Raw genomic sequence first — 19329 nt, forward strand, 5'->3', positions numbered from 1 at the left:
GTCGAAATCGGACTTTTTTCTGTGCCAGCTCTGAGCAGAGCGGATGGTATTGCTTTCTTTTTTCTTGGACAGCAGTAGAGTAGTCTTGAAATATCAAAATGTTCCTCTTATTATATTGTAGCGAATCCCGTTTAATTTTGAAGCCTTGTATTATCTCTATTTTATGGCGGTAGTTCATTAGCTTCGCTATGACTGCACGTGGTCTATTTCTATCTTCCGTTTTTCTGCCCAGGCGGTGTGCCCTTTCAATAACCATTGGGCCCATCGTGTCCGTGAGCGCTAGCTCTTTAGATAGCCAAGATTCCAACCATGTTTCAAGGTTGCGTTCAGGGACAGATTCATCCAGTCCAATAATACGTATGTTGTTCCTTCTTGCTCTATTTTCATAGTCATCTAGGAGGTTGCGCTGCTCCGCCAATTGCTGTCTTAATTCTGCAATATCGGGGCCATACCCTCGCGAATCATCCTCCGTTGCCGAGACCCTCGTCTCTAGATCTCCAAGCCGGATACTGAAGCCGTCCAAAGTCGTCTGATAGGCCTCTAGTTTGCTATTCAGACTTATCCATTTGGGTTCCCAGGCCCTCTCGGTCGCTTGTGTCAGCTGGTGGAGTTGGGCCTCCGTAAATATAGGTCCTGATGGCGCGGTTTCCTCCAGCGTCTTAGCATCGCCGCTACTCGCTTTACTTCTATCTTTTTTTAATGTTTTTTGCGCCATAGTTGTGGGCGAACTTGTTAGGAATTTTTCCATATAAAGTAAGTACCCTGCCTTGCTTCTTATTGTGGATAGCGATGATTTAAGGGGATTAGGCTCGGAGCTTCAGTATCGAGCTACACTCGAGCTCATGACGTCCTCTTCTGCATGTATTATATATACATTACATATTCTGTTTAAACATTATTACACATATTTTTGTTTAAATATTATTTAAAACATAAATAATTTGAATAGATTTTATTTAATATAATTCATCGGTATAATTTACTTGCGATTATATATATGTACTTTAAATGTATTTTATTTCTGTATTATAACCTAAACTTACACATCCATATTAAAACATTACCATTATACCACAAAGCATAACTTTATTCAATTCAAATACCTACTTAATTAATGGAGATTAAACACACCACTGGAGTAAAGTATTTAACAACTCTGGCACTCTAAAGATTTTTTTACATATCCTGTAAATTTATACAACATACTCATGGTCAGTTGACTTATCTTTTTGTTGTCCTTCCAAATAAAGAGATGTTTGTATATTCACACGTATAATCCAAAAACGAGTGTCAGTAATATGTCCGTTGATAAATGAAGGAAATTTTCCAATATCCTCTTGAAAAGTCAGTGTCCTTAGAAACCAATGATTCCGCACCGAACCAGATCTTCTATCAAGTTCTTCTTACTCCAGTGTGAGAATCTCACACTTAACCACAATTATCCACAGATCTCTGACACAGGCCGTGTTTCATTACACCTTCAGCCACATTTCGACACCAAGCACAAAAACAGGAACTTCCGTCCTGATGATATCCAATCTGACATGCTGTTGGATATCATCAGGACGGAAGTTCCTGTTTTTGTGCTTGGTGTCGAAATGTGGCTGAAGGTGTAATGAAACACGGCCTGTGTCAGAGATCTGTGGATAATTGTGGTTAAGTGTGAGATTCTCACACTGGAGTAAGAAGAACTTGATAGAAGATCTGGTTCGGTGCGGAATCATTGGTTTCTAAGGACACTGACTTTTCAAGAGGATATTGGAAAATTTCCTTTATTTATCAACGGACATATTACTGACACTCGTTTTTGGATTATACGTGTGAATATACAAACATCTCTTTATTTGGAAGGACAACAAAAAGATAAGTCAACTGACCATGAGTATGTTGTATAAATTTACAGGATATGTAAAAAAATCTTTAGAGTGCCAGAGTTGTTAAATACTTTACTCCAGTGGTGTGTTTAATCTCCATTAATTAAGTAGGTATTTGAATTGAATAAAGTTATGCTTTGTGGTATAATGGTAATGTTTTAATATGGATGTGTAAGTTTAGGTTATAATACAGAAATTAATTAAAATTAACCGATAATTAGGAAAATTTAAAACCTGGATTGTTAGTATAAAATTGTTAAATGTATTTTAGATATAAAATGTCATTTTAAAGTTATCATCATTACACAATATGTGCCTTTATATGTTTTTATCATGGTTTTATTATGTCATTATTATATATGTCGTATCTTTGTTTTATACCCCTGAGGAAGGCCTTTTTGGCCGAAACACGGACCGTGTTGGGTCGTAATAAACTTTTTTTGGCTCCTACATTTGTGGCTTTGGTCTGGTCCTTCTGGATAGCTTCCGCTCAATTTTGTTACATGATTATATTTAGGTCAGGTCCTTTTGACCCCTCTAGGAGAGCTGTTTTTTCCAACGGTGATCGCTTGTATATGTGAGTTTCTTCTTTTTATGATTTTTTTCTCTTTTGTTTTCTGATTCTTATGTCGTCTTTTTTCTTTTTCCTTATAGCATATCTCAGAAATTATCCATCACAATCTTTCATATGTGATAAAGGATTTTTGTGTAGGTGGGTGTCTTGATTTTAATTTTAACTTTAAGTTCTCGACTTGAATCTGTTGATATTTATGTTTTTATTATTTTTTTATTGTTTTTATGGATTGATTTGAATATTAATATATTTATGTGAATATTGGTGGCATATATTTATGGTTAATGTATTTTCCGTGATATATGGTTTATGTTAAGTATTATATGTGTATCAGGTTATACTGATGGTATATTTATTTAAATATACATATTTCTTTTAATATGTTTTTTTGAAAAATGTTTTTCGTGTGGCCGTACACACACTTGTATGTATGTCCTTTTCAGAGTGGGATATTGGTGTCATATATTTATGTTAATCATTTCCCGATCAATGCAATTGAGTATATTTTTTTGCATGTATTTTATTTTAGGAGTGTTCTTAGGTTTCTGTGTATACACATATTTTAAATATGATTTTAGAAGTGTATCTGTATAATTATATTTGTGTTATTTCTTGTAGCCCCTGAAGCAGCCCTGCTGGGCGAAACACAGCCTGTGTCGGGCTATTTATGTGTGTGTGTATATATATATATAATTTTTATTTGAATTTGTGTTAATAAACTACGTTTTTTAACGATCTGCTTTGTGCATTTTCCATCTTGGAGTTTGCAGACCGTCTGCCCTTGTGCTTTCTTGGACTGGCGGAGGTTTGACAGGGGGCTTTGACAAAAGCAACCTCTCATGAAGCGAACAACTAAAGGCTGTCCAGAGATAGGCTTACCCTCTACATGGTGATAAGCACTAATCGCACCAAGGTGAACCCTTACGGAGTTGGTCTTGAGACCAGACTCTGACAAGTGTAGAAGGTATTCAAGCAGGGTCTGTGTAGGACAAGGAGGATCAATGGCCTTGCTGTCACACCAGACGGCAAACCTCCTCCATTTAAAAGAGTAACACCTCTTTATGGAATCTTTCCTGGAAGCAAGGCTCGGGAGACACCCTCTGAAAGACCCAAGGAGGCGAATTCTAAGCTCTCAACATCCAGGCTGTGAGAGCCAGAGACTGGAGATTGGGATGAAGAAGTGACCCCTCGTTCTGAGTGATGATGGGTTGGAAAACAATCCAATCTCCACAGTTCTTTGGAGGACAACTCCAGAAGAAGAGGAAATCAAATCTGACGCGGCCAGAAAGGTGCTATCATGATCATGGTTCCGCAGTCTTGCTTGAGTTTCAGCAAAGTCTTCCCTACTAGAGGCATGGGAGGATACGCATACAGAAGGACTGTCCCCCAATGCAGGAGAAAGGCATCTGACGCTAGTCTGTCATGGGCCTGGGGCCTGGAACAGAATTGAGGGACCTTGTGATTGATCTGAGTGGCAACCCACGCTCGGAAGATCTTGCGGACTACGCTCATGTTTAGAGACCACTCGTGAGGTTGCATTATCCTGCTCAGTCTGTCAGCCAGACTGTTTACACCTGCCAGATAAGTGGCTTAGAGAAACATGTCATGACAGCGTGCCCAAAGCCACATCTGGACGGCTTCCTGACACAGACGTCGAGATCCGGTGCCCCCCTTGCTTGTTGGTGTAGTACATGGCAACCTGATTGTCTGTCTGAATTAAGATAACTTGGTTGGACAGCCGATCTCTGAAAGCCTTTAGAGCGTTCCAGATTGCTCTTAATTCCAGGAGGTTTATCTGCAGACCTTTTTCCTGAAAGGACCAAGCTCCCTGAGTGTGGAGCCCATCTACATGAGCTCCCCATCCCAGGAAAGATGCATCCCTAAGTCAGCACTTTCTGTGGCTGAGGAACTAGGAATGGTCGCCCCCATGGCCAAATTGGATCGAGTCGTCCACCACTGAAGAGAATTTCAAAAACTGGTGAACAGTTGGAGTACATCTTCTAGATTCCCCACAGCTTGAAACCACTGGGAAGCTAGGGTCCATTGAGCTGATCTCATATGTAGACGTGCCATGGGAGTTACATGAACTGTAGAGGCCATGTGCCCCAGAAGTCTCAACATCTGCCGAGCCGTGACCTGCTGGGACGCTCAAACCATGGACACCAGGGACAAAAGGTTGTCCGCCCTTGCCTCGGGAAGGTAAGCGCGAGCTGTCTGAGTGTTCAGCAGGGCTCCAATGAATTCCAATTTTTGGACTGGAGTGAGATGGGACTTGGGATAATTTATGATGAACCCCAGTAGCTCTAGCACCCAATTAGTCATTCGCATGGACTCCAGAGCACCCTCCTCCGAGGTACTCTTCACCAGCCAATCGTCGAGATAAGGAAACACATGCACTCCCAGTCTGTGTAGCGATGCTGCAACTACAGCTAGGCACTTGGTAAACACTCTGGGCGCAGATGCCAGGCCAAAAGGAAGTACATGGTACTGAAAGTGCTGTGTTCCTAGCCGAAATTGAAGATACTTTCTGTGAGCTGGAAGTATCGATATGTGGGTGTAAGCATCCTTTAAGTCCAGAGAGCATAGCCAATCGTTTTCCTGAATCATGGGAAGAAGGGTGCCCAGGGAAACCATCCTGAACTTTTTTCGGACTAGAAATTTGTTCAGGGCCCTTAGGTCTAGGATGGGACGCATTCCCCCCGTTTTCTTTTGCACAAGGAAGTACCTGGAATAGAATCCCAGCCCTTCTTCCCTTGGTGGAACGGGTTCGACCGCTTGGGCCTGTAGAAGGGCGGAGAGTTCCTCTGCTAGTACCTGTTTGTGCTGGGAAATGTAAGAATGAGCTCCCGGTGGACAATTTGGAGGTTTGGATTCCAGATTGAGGGTGTATCCTGACCGGACTATCTGAAGAACCCATCGATCGGAGATTATAAGAGGCCACCTTTGGTGAAAAAATAACCACCTTCCCCTGACCGGCAAGTCGTCCGGCACGGATACTTTTTCTGAGGCTATGCTGATCTGGAGCCAGTCAAAAGCCCGTCCCTTGCTTTTGCTGGGGAGCTGCAGAGGCCTTAGCCGCACGCTGTTGACGAGAACGAGCATGCTGGGACTGAGCCTGGACAGGCTGCCGAGGAGTGTACCTACGCCTAAGCATGGGAATAGGGAACACTCCTCTTCCCTCCAAAAAACATCCTAGATGAGGAGGTAGTAGAATAAGATGCCTGGCGGGAGACAGAATCCATAGCATCATTATGCTTTTTGAGCTGGTCAACCAGATCCTTTACTTTCTCACCAAAAAGGTTATCCCCCCGGCAAGGAACATCCGCCATCCGCTGCTAGACCGAATGATCCAGGTCAGAGTCAAGCAGCCATGAGAGTCTGCGCATCACTATACCTTGGGCAGCGATTCTGGATGCTATGTCAAAAGTGTCGAACGTACCCCCTGGCCATGAATTTTCGACAAGCCTTTTGCTGCCTGACCACCTGGCGAAAAGGCTCGGCCTGCTCCAGAAGGAGTGCATCAACCAAGCTAGACAGTTGCCTCACCGAGTTCCGCAAGTGGATGCTCATGAAGAGCTGGTATGTCTGGATTTTGGCAACGAGCATAGCGGCCTGATACACCTTCCTCCCAAAAGAGTCCAAAGTTCTAGATTCTTTGCCTGGGGGCGCCGAGGCATAGTCCCTAGTACTCTTGGCCCATTTGAGAGCGGAGTCCACCACCATGGAACTGTGAGGTAACTGAGACTTCATCAATCCAGGTTCCCCGTGAATCCAATATTGGGATTCAGTTCTCTTCGGGATCACGGGGTTAGACAGAGGAACGACCAGTTTCGCATAATGACTTCCTTCAGTTCATTATGCAAAGGAGCCATTGCAGCCTCTCTAGGTGGAGAAGGATAATCCAGGACCTCGAGAATCTCAGCCCTGGGCTCATCCTCAACCTCCATAGGGAAGGGAATAGCTGCAGCCATTTCCCGGACAAATGAGGTAAAGGATAGACTCTCCGGTGGAGAGAGTCACCTTTCTGGTGGAGGGGAAGGTTCAGAAGGAATCCCAAAAGACTCGTCAGAAGAAAAGTACCTGGAATCCTCCTCTTCCTCCCATGGGCGCTCATCTTCAGTATCGGACAAGACATCTTAGAGCAGTCCGAAACTGAGCCTGTCTCGACAACGAGGAACAACGTCCTCCGTGGCGGTGCCGAGAAGTCGACACCCGCCTGGACTCCGGTGATGCTTCCTCCACCGACGTCAAAGGAGAAGTCGACCTGGGTGACAGTCGACACTGGGGACCGTGAGGCGAAGGACCAGAGACCGCTGTAGCCGACGGTACGGAAGGCACAAGCACCCCCGACACCAAAGCAGCCTGGCGCAGTAACCCTTCCAGAACCTCTGGAAGCAGGGCCCTGATGCACTCGTTGAGAGCCGCCGTCGGACAAGGCTGTGGGGTCGGTAAAGGAGCCGGTGGCAGAATCTGTCGAGGCTCGGGAGCAGGTACCAGCACCTCCTGAATAGAGGGGGAGCGATCCTCTTGGCGCCGACGCTTCTCGGGTGCCGAATCCAGACGCCCCGGACCTTACGGCACCGTGTGTCGAAGGAGAACAATGACGGTGCTTCTTCGCCTTCGCTCAACGCCTGTCATCGAGACACCTCGGTACCGATAAGGAAGACGTGGAATCCTCACGTCTCCTCGGGGCCGGGTCCGACGAAGGTTGGTCCCACGGGGCCTGCATAACAGGAGGCCTCGAGACAAGTGGAGACCCACTCGATGCCTCACTGCTCCCACCACGAGTTGGTCGTTCCGCAGCCATTACCATAGCTCCCGACGTTGATGCGTCCCTCGATGTCAACGCTACCGACCTCGGTACCAATGTCGAAGGACTGGACTGAGCACCAAAAAGCTTCTCTTGTTGGGCCTCTGCAGACGCTTGGGTCAGTTTCTTCATGTGAAGACACAGACTACAAGCGGCTGGGCTGTGGTCGTGCCCAAGGCACTGGATACACCAACAGGCTCATTTTCAAAGCACTTAGCCTCCCAAAGTTCCATAGAAACCTATGGAACTTAGCCTCCCAAAGTGCTTTGAAAATATGCCTCCAAGTGTGGGTATCGGTACCCGAGATAGTCTGGTTGCACCGAGTACAACGTTTGAAGCCGCTTGGTGTCTTCGATGACATGGAAGAAAAAACGGCTTTGGCGAAATCAAAAGACGCGATCGTGCCTGTTAAAAAAAGGGCACGAAAAGAAGGGAGCAACCCAGCCACGTTGAAAAATAAAGGAAACTTAAAAAGGGGCAAAAAAAAACCCCCATAGAATTTACAGTTTAAAGAAAAACTAACAACAAGAAAAAGACAAAAAGACAACCAGAAAACTCTTTCCCAGGCTTGAGAGGCGCCGTGAAAACTCAACCGCACCTCACCGCGGGAACGCTCACGTGACGGGTGGGAAGACAGCCACGCATATGCGGTGCGTGGTTCTCGCGTGCCAGAAGACACTGGAAAGGGTTTTTCTTTTTTAAATATATTTTGCTTGCAAAACAGCCGTCCGATTCCCGGGACGACGCAAACGTCGACCCACATGTGAGAACAAGCAGCCTGCTTGTCCTCGGAGAAGAATGAATATACTTTTCTATCATTGATTTGGTATTCTTTTCTGGCCTTTAATTTTAGGCTGTGAATCACTTTGACCTACTTGCCTAGCAAAGGTGGTGTAGTAAGTTTTTAATCAACAAACACTCATGTTCCAGGACGTCCCCTCCTTCCCCTTTCATGCCATGTTACTGTTAAAACACTTGAGGTAATTCACATGCTGGAAACCGTAGGCACAGGACAAGGACACTAGGAACTAAACCTACCAGGAAGGTTTCCAAGATGTTTGTTCAACCTCATGCTTGATGATATAATAGGAGTGTGGAGAGAAATTAATGCAGCACCTTGCTGGAGGGTTTCCATCCATTCTCAGGCCATTGGCACATCTGGAAGAACATGGACATCTGCTCCTACTTCATTTCTACTTGATTCAGACTCACTGCAGGGATTTCTATTTTGAGTGGATAACGAGGAATAAGCGCTCATAGATTCTAGGAAAGCATCTGGCCATGAACTGTCTAAAGAACAGTGATGTTATTTCTGTATAACAAACAAAATAAATTGATTAGGTTGTGGGGTCTGTGGGGGGAGGGAGGGGTGTTGATTAGGGTGTACAGCTGTTAAATGGTTCTTTTATTATGGAGATTGGGGGGCTGGAGGGGGGTATAAGTCCAGATCCCTTGTTGCATTTAGTTGTTTGTTTTGATTTGTAAGCAAAGTTAAGTTGGGGGGGAGAAGTGGTTTAGGGCGAGTGTTTGAGTGGGGAGGGTTGTTTTTTTGCTGATGTTCAGGGGGATTAGGTGTGGAAGGGGGAGTAAAAAATGTATTAGTAACGTATTATAAAAAGGTGATCTGCATTTGACTTGAGCTATTCTTATGATTGATATAGGAGCTGGATGTATTTATATCTGTGATTCTTAACTGTATGTTTCTGTCTTCACCACCAATAAAAGAACTATTTAAAGTAAAACAAAATAAACTGAATTGTACACCACCTAGATGCCATTGTAAATTGTATACCACCTAGGTGCCAAATTAAATGTCTTATACAACTATTCTACCTGTAGCTTTAATTTTAGGATAAATTATGGGGTATCGGGTGGGCAAGAGATATGCAAACAAAACCTGATAAAAAGGGGATCTACCTTTTAACATGACAAGAAAAGATGACTGGCTCAGCAGTGGGTCATCATTCACTGGCACTTCCTCCCCTCCCCAAGCAAAATCAAACTGACGACAGAACAGATCTTATTGAAGGGGCAATACAGAAAACCTGACACACTAAAGCCCAGAGAACAGCACATATGCCTTCCTACCTAATAAGAGCTTCTCTGCCCACAGCACCCTTACCTTCCTCCTGACTTGAAGCCTCGGAGCTGTCCTCCTTGAAGTGCTCAGAAGCCTTCAAATACGGCTGCAAATTACCTGAATGGAACAGAAAGCGAAGTTACTCACCTGTAGAAAGTGCTCTCCGAGGACATATAAGTACATAAGTAGTGCCATACTGGGAAAGACCAAAGGTCCATCTAGCCCAGCATCCTGTCACCGACAGTGGCCAATCCAGGTCAAGGGCACCTGGCACGCTCCCCAAACGTAAAAACATTCCAGACAAGTTATACCTAAAAATATTCTCACATGTGGGTGACATCACTGACAAAGGCCTGGCGTGGACACTGTCTAGCATTCTAATATTTCTGGAAGCCATTAGCAGACCCCCCAAGTCCCTTTCTACCTCCCAACTTGCACAGGACTCAATTGGATTTAAAAGCATAAAGAAAGCAATTCCTAGACGAGATGGGAGAGTACGTGAATACCTGTCCTGCTGATCTCAGAGAACACCTGCTAGAGGTGAGCAACTTCACTTTCTCTGAGGACAAGCAGGGCATAGGATTCTCACATGTGGGAATCCCTAGCTACTAGGCTCACTGAAAAACATCAAACTATGGACAAAAGGGACTTTTAAATGGCAAGGCCAACGAGAACCAAAAACAAGAAAAACAGTTCTGCTGTGAAGGTGCAGCTCTGAACAAAAAAAGAAAGAACCTAGGAAGATGGAGCTGGATTCTAGACTCCAACCAAATTCTGCATAACTATCTGACCAAAACAGCTATTGCATTGGATATTATTCTGATCAAGACAGTAGCAAGATGTGAATGTGTGGACTAAAGACCATGCTGCAGCTCTGCAAATTTCCTCAATGAAGGCTGACCTCATGGGCTACAGACACAGCCATGGCACTGACATTATGAGCCATGAGATGGCTCTCAAAAAAGTCAGCCCAGCCTGGGTGTAAGTGAAGGAGATGCAGTCCGCTAACCAACTGAATAAAGTGCATTTACCGATGGCTGCCCCCCATCCTGTTTTAATCAAAAGAAACAAAAAAGCTAGATGGACTGTATGGGTTTTAGTCCACTCCAGATAGAAGGCCAAGGTTCTCTTGCGGTCCAAGGCGTCAGTGCTCTTTCGCTAGGATAGGAATGATGTTTTGGGGAAAACGTTGGAAGGACAATCAACTGGTTAAGATGGAACTCCGACACCACCTTAGGAAGGCACTCAGGACGCATGCAGAGAATTACTCTTATGATGGAACTTCATGTAAGGTGGATCAGCTACTAGAGCCTTAAACTTACCGACTCTGTGAGCTGAAGTGAATGCCACCAAAAATAAGATCTTCCAGGTTAGATTTATTTACTGCTTTTTTGAAGGAATTCATTCAAGGTGGTGTACAGCAAGAATAAGTCAAACATCAGCACTAGACAATTACAATAGTAAAAACATTCAAATATCAATACAAAGTATGGCATAGTATACTACTTGCAATGTCTGTCACGTCTCTGGTCGTGACCACCCTCAGACTTACCTTATTTCTGGGGGTCAGCATTTATGCTGGCTTCTGTCTGTGTTAGTTTTGTCTGTCTCTGTGTGCTGATTGCTTCACTAGACCTCACCTGTGTGGGCTTTGCCTCTCTGAGGAGCCAGCATCTAAGATGGCTCCCACTTGTTTTGTACCAGCTTCCAAGATGGCTCCTGCCTGTTCTTCCTATGTGTTCCAAGCCTCCCCTTGGTGTGAGTGTGTTCCCTGCTCCTGTCCTGCAGTAGGTGACATCATCAGTGAGAGCCTTCATAAGAAGTGCGGTGCTTGCATTCAGGGCCTTTTGCATAGTAAGTGTGTTATGCCTATAGGCTGTGAGGTTAGTGAGAGCACTGTTGCGCTGCTACTTAGCCTTTCTCTGGGGCTCTTGCCCATCTGCTATTTGTGTCTGTGGACTGCCAGTCCTTCTGTGTGGGCGCTGCCCTTCTGCTTTGTGTCTATGGACTGCTAGTCCTTCCATGTGGGCTCTTGCCCTTCTGTTTTGTGTCTGTGGACTGCTAGTCCTTCCTTTGCCTTGCTCTGTGTTTGGAGTCTGAAGCTTCAGCCATTTTCTCTGTGTTTGGAGCTGCTGAAGCTTCAGCCCTGACTCTGTTATCCCTGGTTTATTCCTCTGCCTGCTGCCTGCCCAAAGACTCTGTTTGCTCCTGGTTTAGTCTATTATCCACTGCCTACCCTAAGACTCTGTTAGCTCTTGGTTTATTCCTCTGCCTGCTGCCTGCCCAAAGACTCTGTTTGCTCCTGGTTTATTCTATCGTCCGCTGCCTGCCCGAAGACTCTTGCTAGTTCCTGGTTACTTCTTCTGTCTGCTCTGCCTAGCTTGCTTGTTTATCCCGAGTCCTGTTTCTGCCAAGCTTGCTTGTTTATCCCGAGTCCTGTTTCTGCCAAGCTTGCTTGTATTTCCTGAATCCTGTCTCTGCCTAGCTAGTGTGTATATCCTGAGTGCATATCCTGAATCCTGTCTCTGCCTAGCTAGTGTGTATATCCTGAGTGTATATCCTGAATCCTGTCTCTGCCTAGCCTTTGGGTACGTCTTGTCCCCTTGATCTGTCTTGTGTTTCTGGCTTAGTGGCTGCATGCAGCTTTCAGTCCGAGTCTAGTATTTAGCCTAGCTTCCTTCGTGTATCCCAGCCCCAGGGTGGGTCCTCTGGATCTTCAGTTCCTGCCTTATCCTGCAAGTCCTGCCAGCCACTCACACTCCGGAGCTCAACTCCGGAGGAATGGTGGTCAAGCGCAGGTGAAGTTGTTCCTGTTCTGCTGGTTCTAGTTGCCTGCCTCAGTACTACTCCAGTCCAGAGTTCCAGTCCTGCTCTTCTGTGTATCCAGTCCTCAGCAGTGGCCCAAGGGCTCACGAATTCCGGTTCTGCCTCGAGAACCCGACAATGTCAACACAATATGTAATAAAACATTTTAATAGACAGCATAGGGCAGTGGTTCCCAAACCTGATCCTGGAGGCACCCCAGCCAGTCAGGTTCTCAGAATACCCACAATCAGTGGTGTGCTGGAGCAGGCTCTCACAGGCTCAAAGAGCCGGTTGTTAAGTTTTTAAGAATTTTGGGAGCTGGTTGTTAAAGTAGGGCCCTCCATGGCTACTTTAACTGGCTCCCAAAATGTGGGCTTGGGCCCCCTGATGAATTATCTTTTACTTTTGTGGTGGGGATGCTGAGCCCTGCCAGCCAAGTAAATAGACTACTGCTGCTCTCCACTCCTTGTTTCCAGCTCTGGGCAGCAGGCTTGGACTTCTCGAGCATGTGAGAGAAGTTCCAGCATGTTGCTCAGAGCAAGACGTTGAGAGTGGTGTCTGCCAGCAAAGGTATGCTTAGTGTGCCCGCACGAAGGGAGGGAGGAGAGAGAGGCAAGTGTTGCTCCCCCCCCCCCCCCCACCCCTTCCAACTGCAGAGCTGGCTACGTCCAGAGAAAGAGCCTGTTAAAAATTTACCAGCACACCCCTGCCCACAATGAATATTGAGAGATTTGCCTGTAGTGGAGGCAGCGCATACAAATCTCTCAAATATTCATTGCGGGAGAGAGGGGATATACAGATGCTTAAATACTTCAGTACTGTTAATGTACAGGAGATGAGCCTTTTCCAAATGAAGGAAAACTCAAATTAGAGGGCATAGGAAGAAGTTGAGAGGAAATAGGCTTAGGAGGAATCTAAGAAAATACGGAAAGGATGATGGATTCATGGAATGGCCTCCAGGTGGAGATAAGAACTGTCAGAATTTAAGAAAGAATGGGACAGGCACGTGGGATCCCTTAGGAAAAGGAGGAGCTGGTGGTTACTGAGGAAGAGCAGACTGGATGGGACATTTGGCCCTCATCTGCTGTCACGATTCTATGTTTCTATGAAAGCCTAATTGGCTGGGGTGGGGTGCCTCCATGACCAGGTTTGGGAATCACTGGTGTAGGGTATAAGCAAAGATGGAGCAAATAGCTATTCTGGTCACCGCATCTCAAAAAAGATATAGTGGAATTAGAAACGGGTGACAAAAATTATAACGGGGATGGGATGACTTCCCTATGAGGAAAGGCTGAAGCAGCCAGGGCTCTTCAGCTTAGAGAAAAGACAGCCGAGGAGAGATATAAAAGAGGTCTATAAAATGAATGGAGTGGAATGGGTAGATGTGAGTCGTTTACTCTTTCCAAAAATACTAGGACTAGGGGGCATGTGATGACACTACAAAGTAGTAAATTTAAAACGAAATGGAGAAAATATTTCTTCACTCAACATGTAATTAAACTCGAATTCGTTGCCAGAGAATGTGGTAAAGGCAGTTAAATTAGTGGGGTTTCAAAAAAGGTTTGGACGGCTTCCTAAAGGAAAAGTCCATAGTCCATTATTAAAAAGACTTGGGGAAAATCCACTGCTTATTTTTGGGATAAGCACAATAAAATATATTGAATGTTTTTGGGATCTTGCAGGTATTTGGAACCTGGATTGGCCACTGTTGAAAGCAGGATACTGGGCTTGATGGACCTTTGTTCTGTCTCAGTGTGGCAATACTTATGTACTTGAAAGTAAAAGGAATTAGAAAATAAGGGGGACTAAAAAAAAAAAATTGCACGAGGTAAGAGAGGTGCTTAAATAGTGTCAGCCAGGGTAGGCGTGGATAAACATGTCCTGCTAAAGTATGAACAGCGGTGCCACTCCCTGTTTATGTGTGTGTGAGATACTTCAGATGACATGACTTGAAAGGCTCAAAAGGAGCTTTCATCAGCTGGGTGAGAACAACATTGAGATCCCATGATACAGTCGAAGGTTTGACGGCGGGCTTTGTCAACATCAAACCTCTCATGAAGCAAACAACTAGAGGCTGTACAGACATAGGTTTACCTTTTACATGGTAATGGTAAGCATTAATTGTACTGAGGTGAACCCATACAGAGTTGGTTTGTAAACCAGACTCAAAGGTATAGAAGGTACTCAAGCAGTTTTTGTGTACGACAAGAGAGCACCTAGGGCACTGCCCTCACACCACACAGCAAGACTCATCTAGTGCTGTGTAGAATTTTACTATATAACTCTTTTGAGACTATTCATATCCACGTTCATTCAATTCTGTTTTTGCTCACTTGTCACTACGCTACAGTTTTTAAGCCACATTGAACCCAAGCCCGTTTGGGGTAATGTAGGGTATAAGTGTCATAAATATGGTTCCCTCCTTAGCTGGAGTTGTCTTCCAAAGAACTTTGGAGATTGGAGTGTTTTTCGACCCTCATCACGCACAACGAGGGGAATCTTCTGCATCCCAGCCCTCCAGTCTCTGGCCCTCACAGCTTGGATGCTGAGAGTATACACTTTGCATCCCTTCAGCTGCCTGAGGGTATCTCACACTACAGTGCCTGGCCCTCAGAGCTTGGATGTTGAGAATATTTATTTATTTGTTACATTTGTATCCCACATTTTCCCACCTATTTGTAGGCTCAATGTGGCTTACGTAATATACAGTTTGCATTCCTTCAGCTGTCTGAAGGTATCTCCAAAATCCTGCTGGCTTCCGGAAAAGATTTCTCCAAGAGGTGTTATTCTTTTAAGTGGAAGAGTCTGCCTGGGGGAAGAAGAATGGGTCCTCAAGCTTCTGGCTCTTTTGAGAGTGGATTTGACCACCACGGAATTGTGCAGAAGCTGCAGCTTCTCGAATCCAGGAGCCGTCTGGACTCTATAAACGGAGTCCGCATTCGTAGGAACAATCTGTATAGAGAGTAGTGTGTCGATTCTTCATCTGTACATTCTTAAGGAAGTTGTGAATGGGCACTGTCACAGTTTCCTTAGGAGGGCATCAATCATGGACATCCAACACCTCAGCCCTGGGCTTGTCCTCCACCTCCTATTAAATAGAACAGCCTGCATCATTCTCTAAAAAAAACAATTAAAAAAAAAAAAGGATATTTCCGCTGGGGGACACTTCCTCCTCTCCTGTCGTGAGAAGGGGTCTGTAGGTAGGCTAAGAGAGCTCTCCTCCAAGAAGTCCTCTGGCTCAACCTCAGATCCCCATGAGCAATCCAACTCACTCATGGATTGCTCATGGGGATATTCCTCATGGGATGCTCGAGTCTGAGCCTGCCTTGGCCAGGCTCTGGGCAAGAGCGACAATGTGTAGGTTCTCTACTGGACTCCAGGGTTGCTTCCTCCCTTAAAGGTGATGGCCCCGACACCAGTGTCAACTAATTTATTTTATTACATTTGTACCCCGCGCTTTCCCACACATAGCAGGCTCAATGTGGCTTACATAGTAAAAAAACCAATACAAGTTCTGTACGAGAATATTACAAGGTGGGCATGGGCCCCCAGGATGGCCCAATAGTCAGCACCCTTGATGCCTCAGCATCAAGGCGATATAGCAAGTGCTCCAGCACTCCTTAACATGACCCAGAGCCGTACCTCTAGGGCAAGCACTGGTAAAGGCTGAGCTAATGCCAGTGTGGAAAGAGTCTGAAGCTGCTGGAGCCGAATTGGTGGTGGGGTCTTGGCTTCAGGGAGACTGGCTCACTGGCACCGCTTCCATGGAAGATGAGTGGTCCTCCCAGTGCCAACGTTTCTCATGTACCAGCGATGCCGGTGTCCTGGAGCTCCTGGCACTGTGATTCGAAGAGGGCTAACGTCAGTGCATCTTTGCCTTCACTCAATGCTTAGCATCGGGGGTCCTTCAGTGCCAACAAGGACAAAGAGGAATCCATGCGCATCTTCAACGTCTATGCATCTCCAGTGTCTGGTGCAGCTCCTGAAGCCGTGGGACCGATGCCTTTGATGATGATTTACCTGACTTCTGCATGCTAAAAAGGTCTCATGCAGGGCCTCAACTTTTTTGGGTTTTCTTCTGCTTTGAGTACAAATAGAACAGTGAGAGGACTTATGAACAGAGCACAACTTGAATCCTCTGGAAGGATTCTGGGACATAGCAGGAAAAGTAGCTGCAGTGACATCAAACGTCTCAATTGTAAAATTTTATTTTTTTCCACAGTGGCTGTGTGGAAAAGGAAAAACTAAAAAAAGGGCTGAAAAAACTATGAAAACAATGAGACGGGGATTAAATGAAAGAAAAAGAAAAAAGTTCTCACGCTACTCACAGTGGAAAAATGAGGCAAATAGGCAAGAAACTTTGAGGAGAAAAATGAGGCAGGTAGACAAACTGAGGAGAATAATCAAGCAACAATGATAGAAGACATCTTCATTGCTTCATGGAGGAAACAAAACTGCAAGTCCCGTGCAAGCTGGGCAGGTGGGAAGGCATTTGTACGTGCACTGTGGAGATCTGTCAAAGAAACATTAGAATGCTGGGCAGCGGAGGGAGGACTGAAGTCAAGAAGGTGTTGGGAGCAGATGCGTGTTCATGCTGTGCTGCTCCTCCTCTATAAAACTGCAGACGCTACTGCTTCTGCCTTCGGTTTTAAAGAATGGGGAAGTGGAAAGGTGCTTTAAAGAGTTGCCCCCTGGCTCAAGTGGTGCTGAGGCATTTGGTGCAGACCACATTGGAAGGAGTGGTGTTGCGGCATGCTTTAACTGCGAAGCCTGCATTGGGAGGCCCGTCAAGAGATCCGGTGGACCTTATACATAAGTACATAAGTAATGCCACACCGGGAAAATACCAAGGGTCCATCGAGCCCAGCATCCTGTCAACGACAGTGGCCAATCCAGGCCATGGGCACCTGGCAAGCTTCCCAAACGTACAAACATTCTATACATGTTATTCCTGAAATTGTGGATTTTTCCCAAGTCCATTTAGTAGTGGTTTATGGACTTGTCCTTTAGGAAACTGTTGAACCCCCTTTTTAAACTCTGCCATGCTAACCGCCTTCACCACGTTCTCCAGCAACAAATTCCAGAGTTTAATTATGCGTTGGGTGAAGAAAACTTTTCACCGATTTGTTTTAAATTTACTACGCTGTAGTTTCATCGCATGCCCCCCTAGTCCTAGTATTTTGGGAAAGCGTGAACAGATGCTTCACATCCACCTGTTCCACGCCACTCATTATTTTATATACTTCTATCATGTCTCCCCTCAGCCGTCTCTTCTCCAAGCTGAAAAGCCCTAGCCTCCTTAGTCTTTCTTCATAGGGAAGTCGTCCCATCCCCGCTATCATTTTAGTCGCCCTTCGCTACACCTTTTCCAATTCTACTATATCTTTCTTGAGATGCAGCGACCAGAATTGAACACAATACTCAAAGCTGCGGTCGCACCATGGAGTGATACAACGGCATTATAACATCCTCACACCTGTTTTCCATACCTTTCCTAATAATACCCAACATTCTATTCGCTTTCCTAGCTGCAGCAGCACCCTGAGCAGAAGGTTTCAGTGTATTATTGATGACGACACCCAGATCCCTTTCTTGGTCCGTAACTCCTAACGTGGAACCTTGCATGACATAGTTATCATTCGGGTTCTTTTTTCCCACATGCATCACCTTGCACTTGCTCACATTAAACATCACCTGCCATTTAGCTGCCCAATCTCCCAGTCTCGTAAGGTCCTTCTGTCATTTTTCGCAATCCTCTCATGAGTTAACGACTTGGAATAACTTTGTGTCATCAGCAAATTGAATTACCTCGCTAGTTACTCCCATCTCCAAATCATTTATAAATATATTAAAAAGCAGCGGTCCTAGCACAGACCCCTGAGGAACCCCACTAACTACCCTTCTCCATTGTGAATACTGCCCATTTAACCCCACTCTCTGTTTCCTATCCTTCAACCAGTTTTTAATCCACAATAGGACATTTCTTCCTATCCCATGACCCTCCAATTGTAGCCTTTCATGAGGTACCTTGTCAAACACCTTTTGAAAATCCAGATACACAATATCAACCGGCAACCCTTTGTCCACATGTTTTTGTTTGCTCCTTCAAAGAATTGAAGTAAATTGGTCAGGCAAGATTTCCCAACACTAAAGCCGTGCTGACTTGGTCTCAGTAATCCACGTCCTTGGATGTGCTCTGTAATTTTGTTTTTGATAATAGCCTCTACCATTTTCCCCAGCACCGACGTCAGATTCACCGGTGTATAATTTCCCGTATCTCCCCTGGAACCTTGTTAAAAAATTGGCGTTACATTGGCCACCCTCCAATCTTCCGGTACCACGCTCGATTTTAAGGATAAATTGCATATCACTAACAGTAGCTCCGCAAGCTCATTTTTCAGTTCTATCAGTACTCTAGGATGAATACCATCCGGTCCAGGAGATTTGCTACTCTTCAGTTTGCTGAACTGCCCCATTACAACCTCCAGGTTTACCGTGAAGTCAGTAAGTTTCTCCGACTCGTCTGCTTGAAGACCGAAGCAAAGAATTCATTCAATCTCTCCGCTACGTCTTTATCTTCCTTGATCGCCCCTTTTACCCCTCGGTCATCCAGCGGCCCAACCGATTCTTTTGCCGGCTTCCAGCTTTTAATATACCCCAAAAAAAATGTCTATGTTTTTTTTTGCCTCTAATGCTATCTTTTTTTCGTAATCCCTCTTGGCCTTCTTTATCTGCGCCTTGCATTTGCTTTGACACTCCTTAATGCTGCTTCTTGTTATTTTCAGACGGTTTCGTCTTCCATTTTTCTGAATGCGTTTCTTTTAGCCCTAATAGCTTCCTTCACCTCACCTTTCAACCATGCCAGCTGTCTTTTGGACTTCCATCTTTCTTTTCTAATTCGCAGAATATGTTTGGCCTGGGCCTCCAGGAAAGTATTTTTGAACAGCGTCCATGCCTGTTGTACAGTTTTTACCCTCTCAGTTGCACCTCAAAGTGTTTTTTTTTTTTTTTTAAACGTTCTTCTCATTTTATCATAGTCTCCTTTTTTAAAGTTAAACGCTAACGTATTTGACTTCCTGTGTATAGTTACTTCATGGTTGATATCAAAACTGATCACATTATGATCACTGTTAGCATTGATTGGGTGTCTCTTAACCTGAACAGAGGCTGATCACCCCGCAACCCA

At 45.1% G+C, this 19329-nt stretch overlaps 1 protein-coding gene across 3 annotated transcripts in view; it reads right to left on the reverse strand.

Annotated features, from left to right (window-relative positions):
• Positions 1-19329, reverse strand: part of ZCCHC2 (zinc finger CCHC-type containing 2) — a 266990-nt gene that overhangs the window by 164801 nt on the left and 82860 nt on the right. For 2 of the 3 annotated variants that reach the window (XM_030207595.1, XM_030207577.1), the window contains exon 7: positions 9381-9455. The exons of the other annotated variant lie outside the window; for it this stretch is intronic. In XM_030207595.1, the coding sequence (XP_030063455.1) occupies positions 9381-9455 (75 nt within the window). The remainder of the gene's footprint in view (positions 1-9380; positions 9456-19329) is intronic. 3 annotated transcript variants of the gene reach the window in all.

This window comes from Microcaecilia unicolor, chromosome 1, assembly GCF_901765095.1.
Source record: "Microcaecilia unicolor chromosome 1, aMicUni1.1, whole genome shotgun sequence".
NCBI lineage: Eukaryota > Metazoa > Chordata > Amphibia > Gymnophiona > Siphonopidae > Microcaecilia > Microcaecilia unicolor.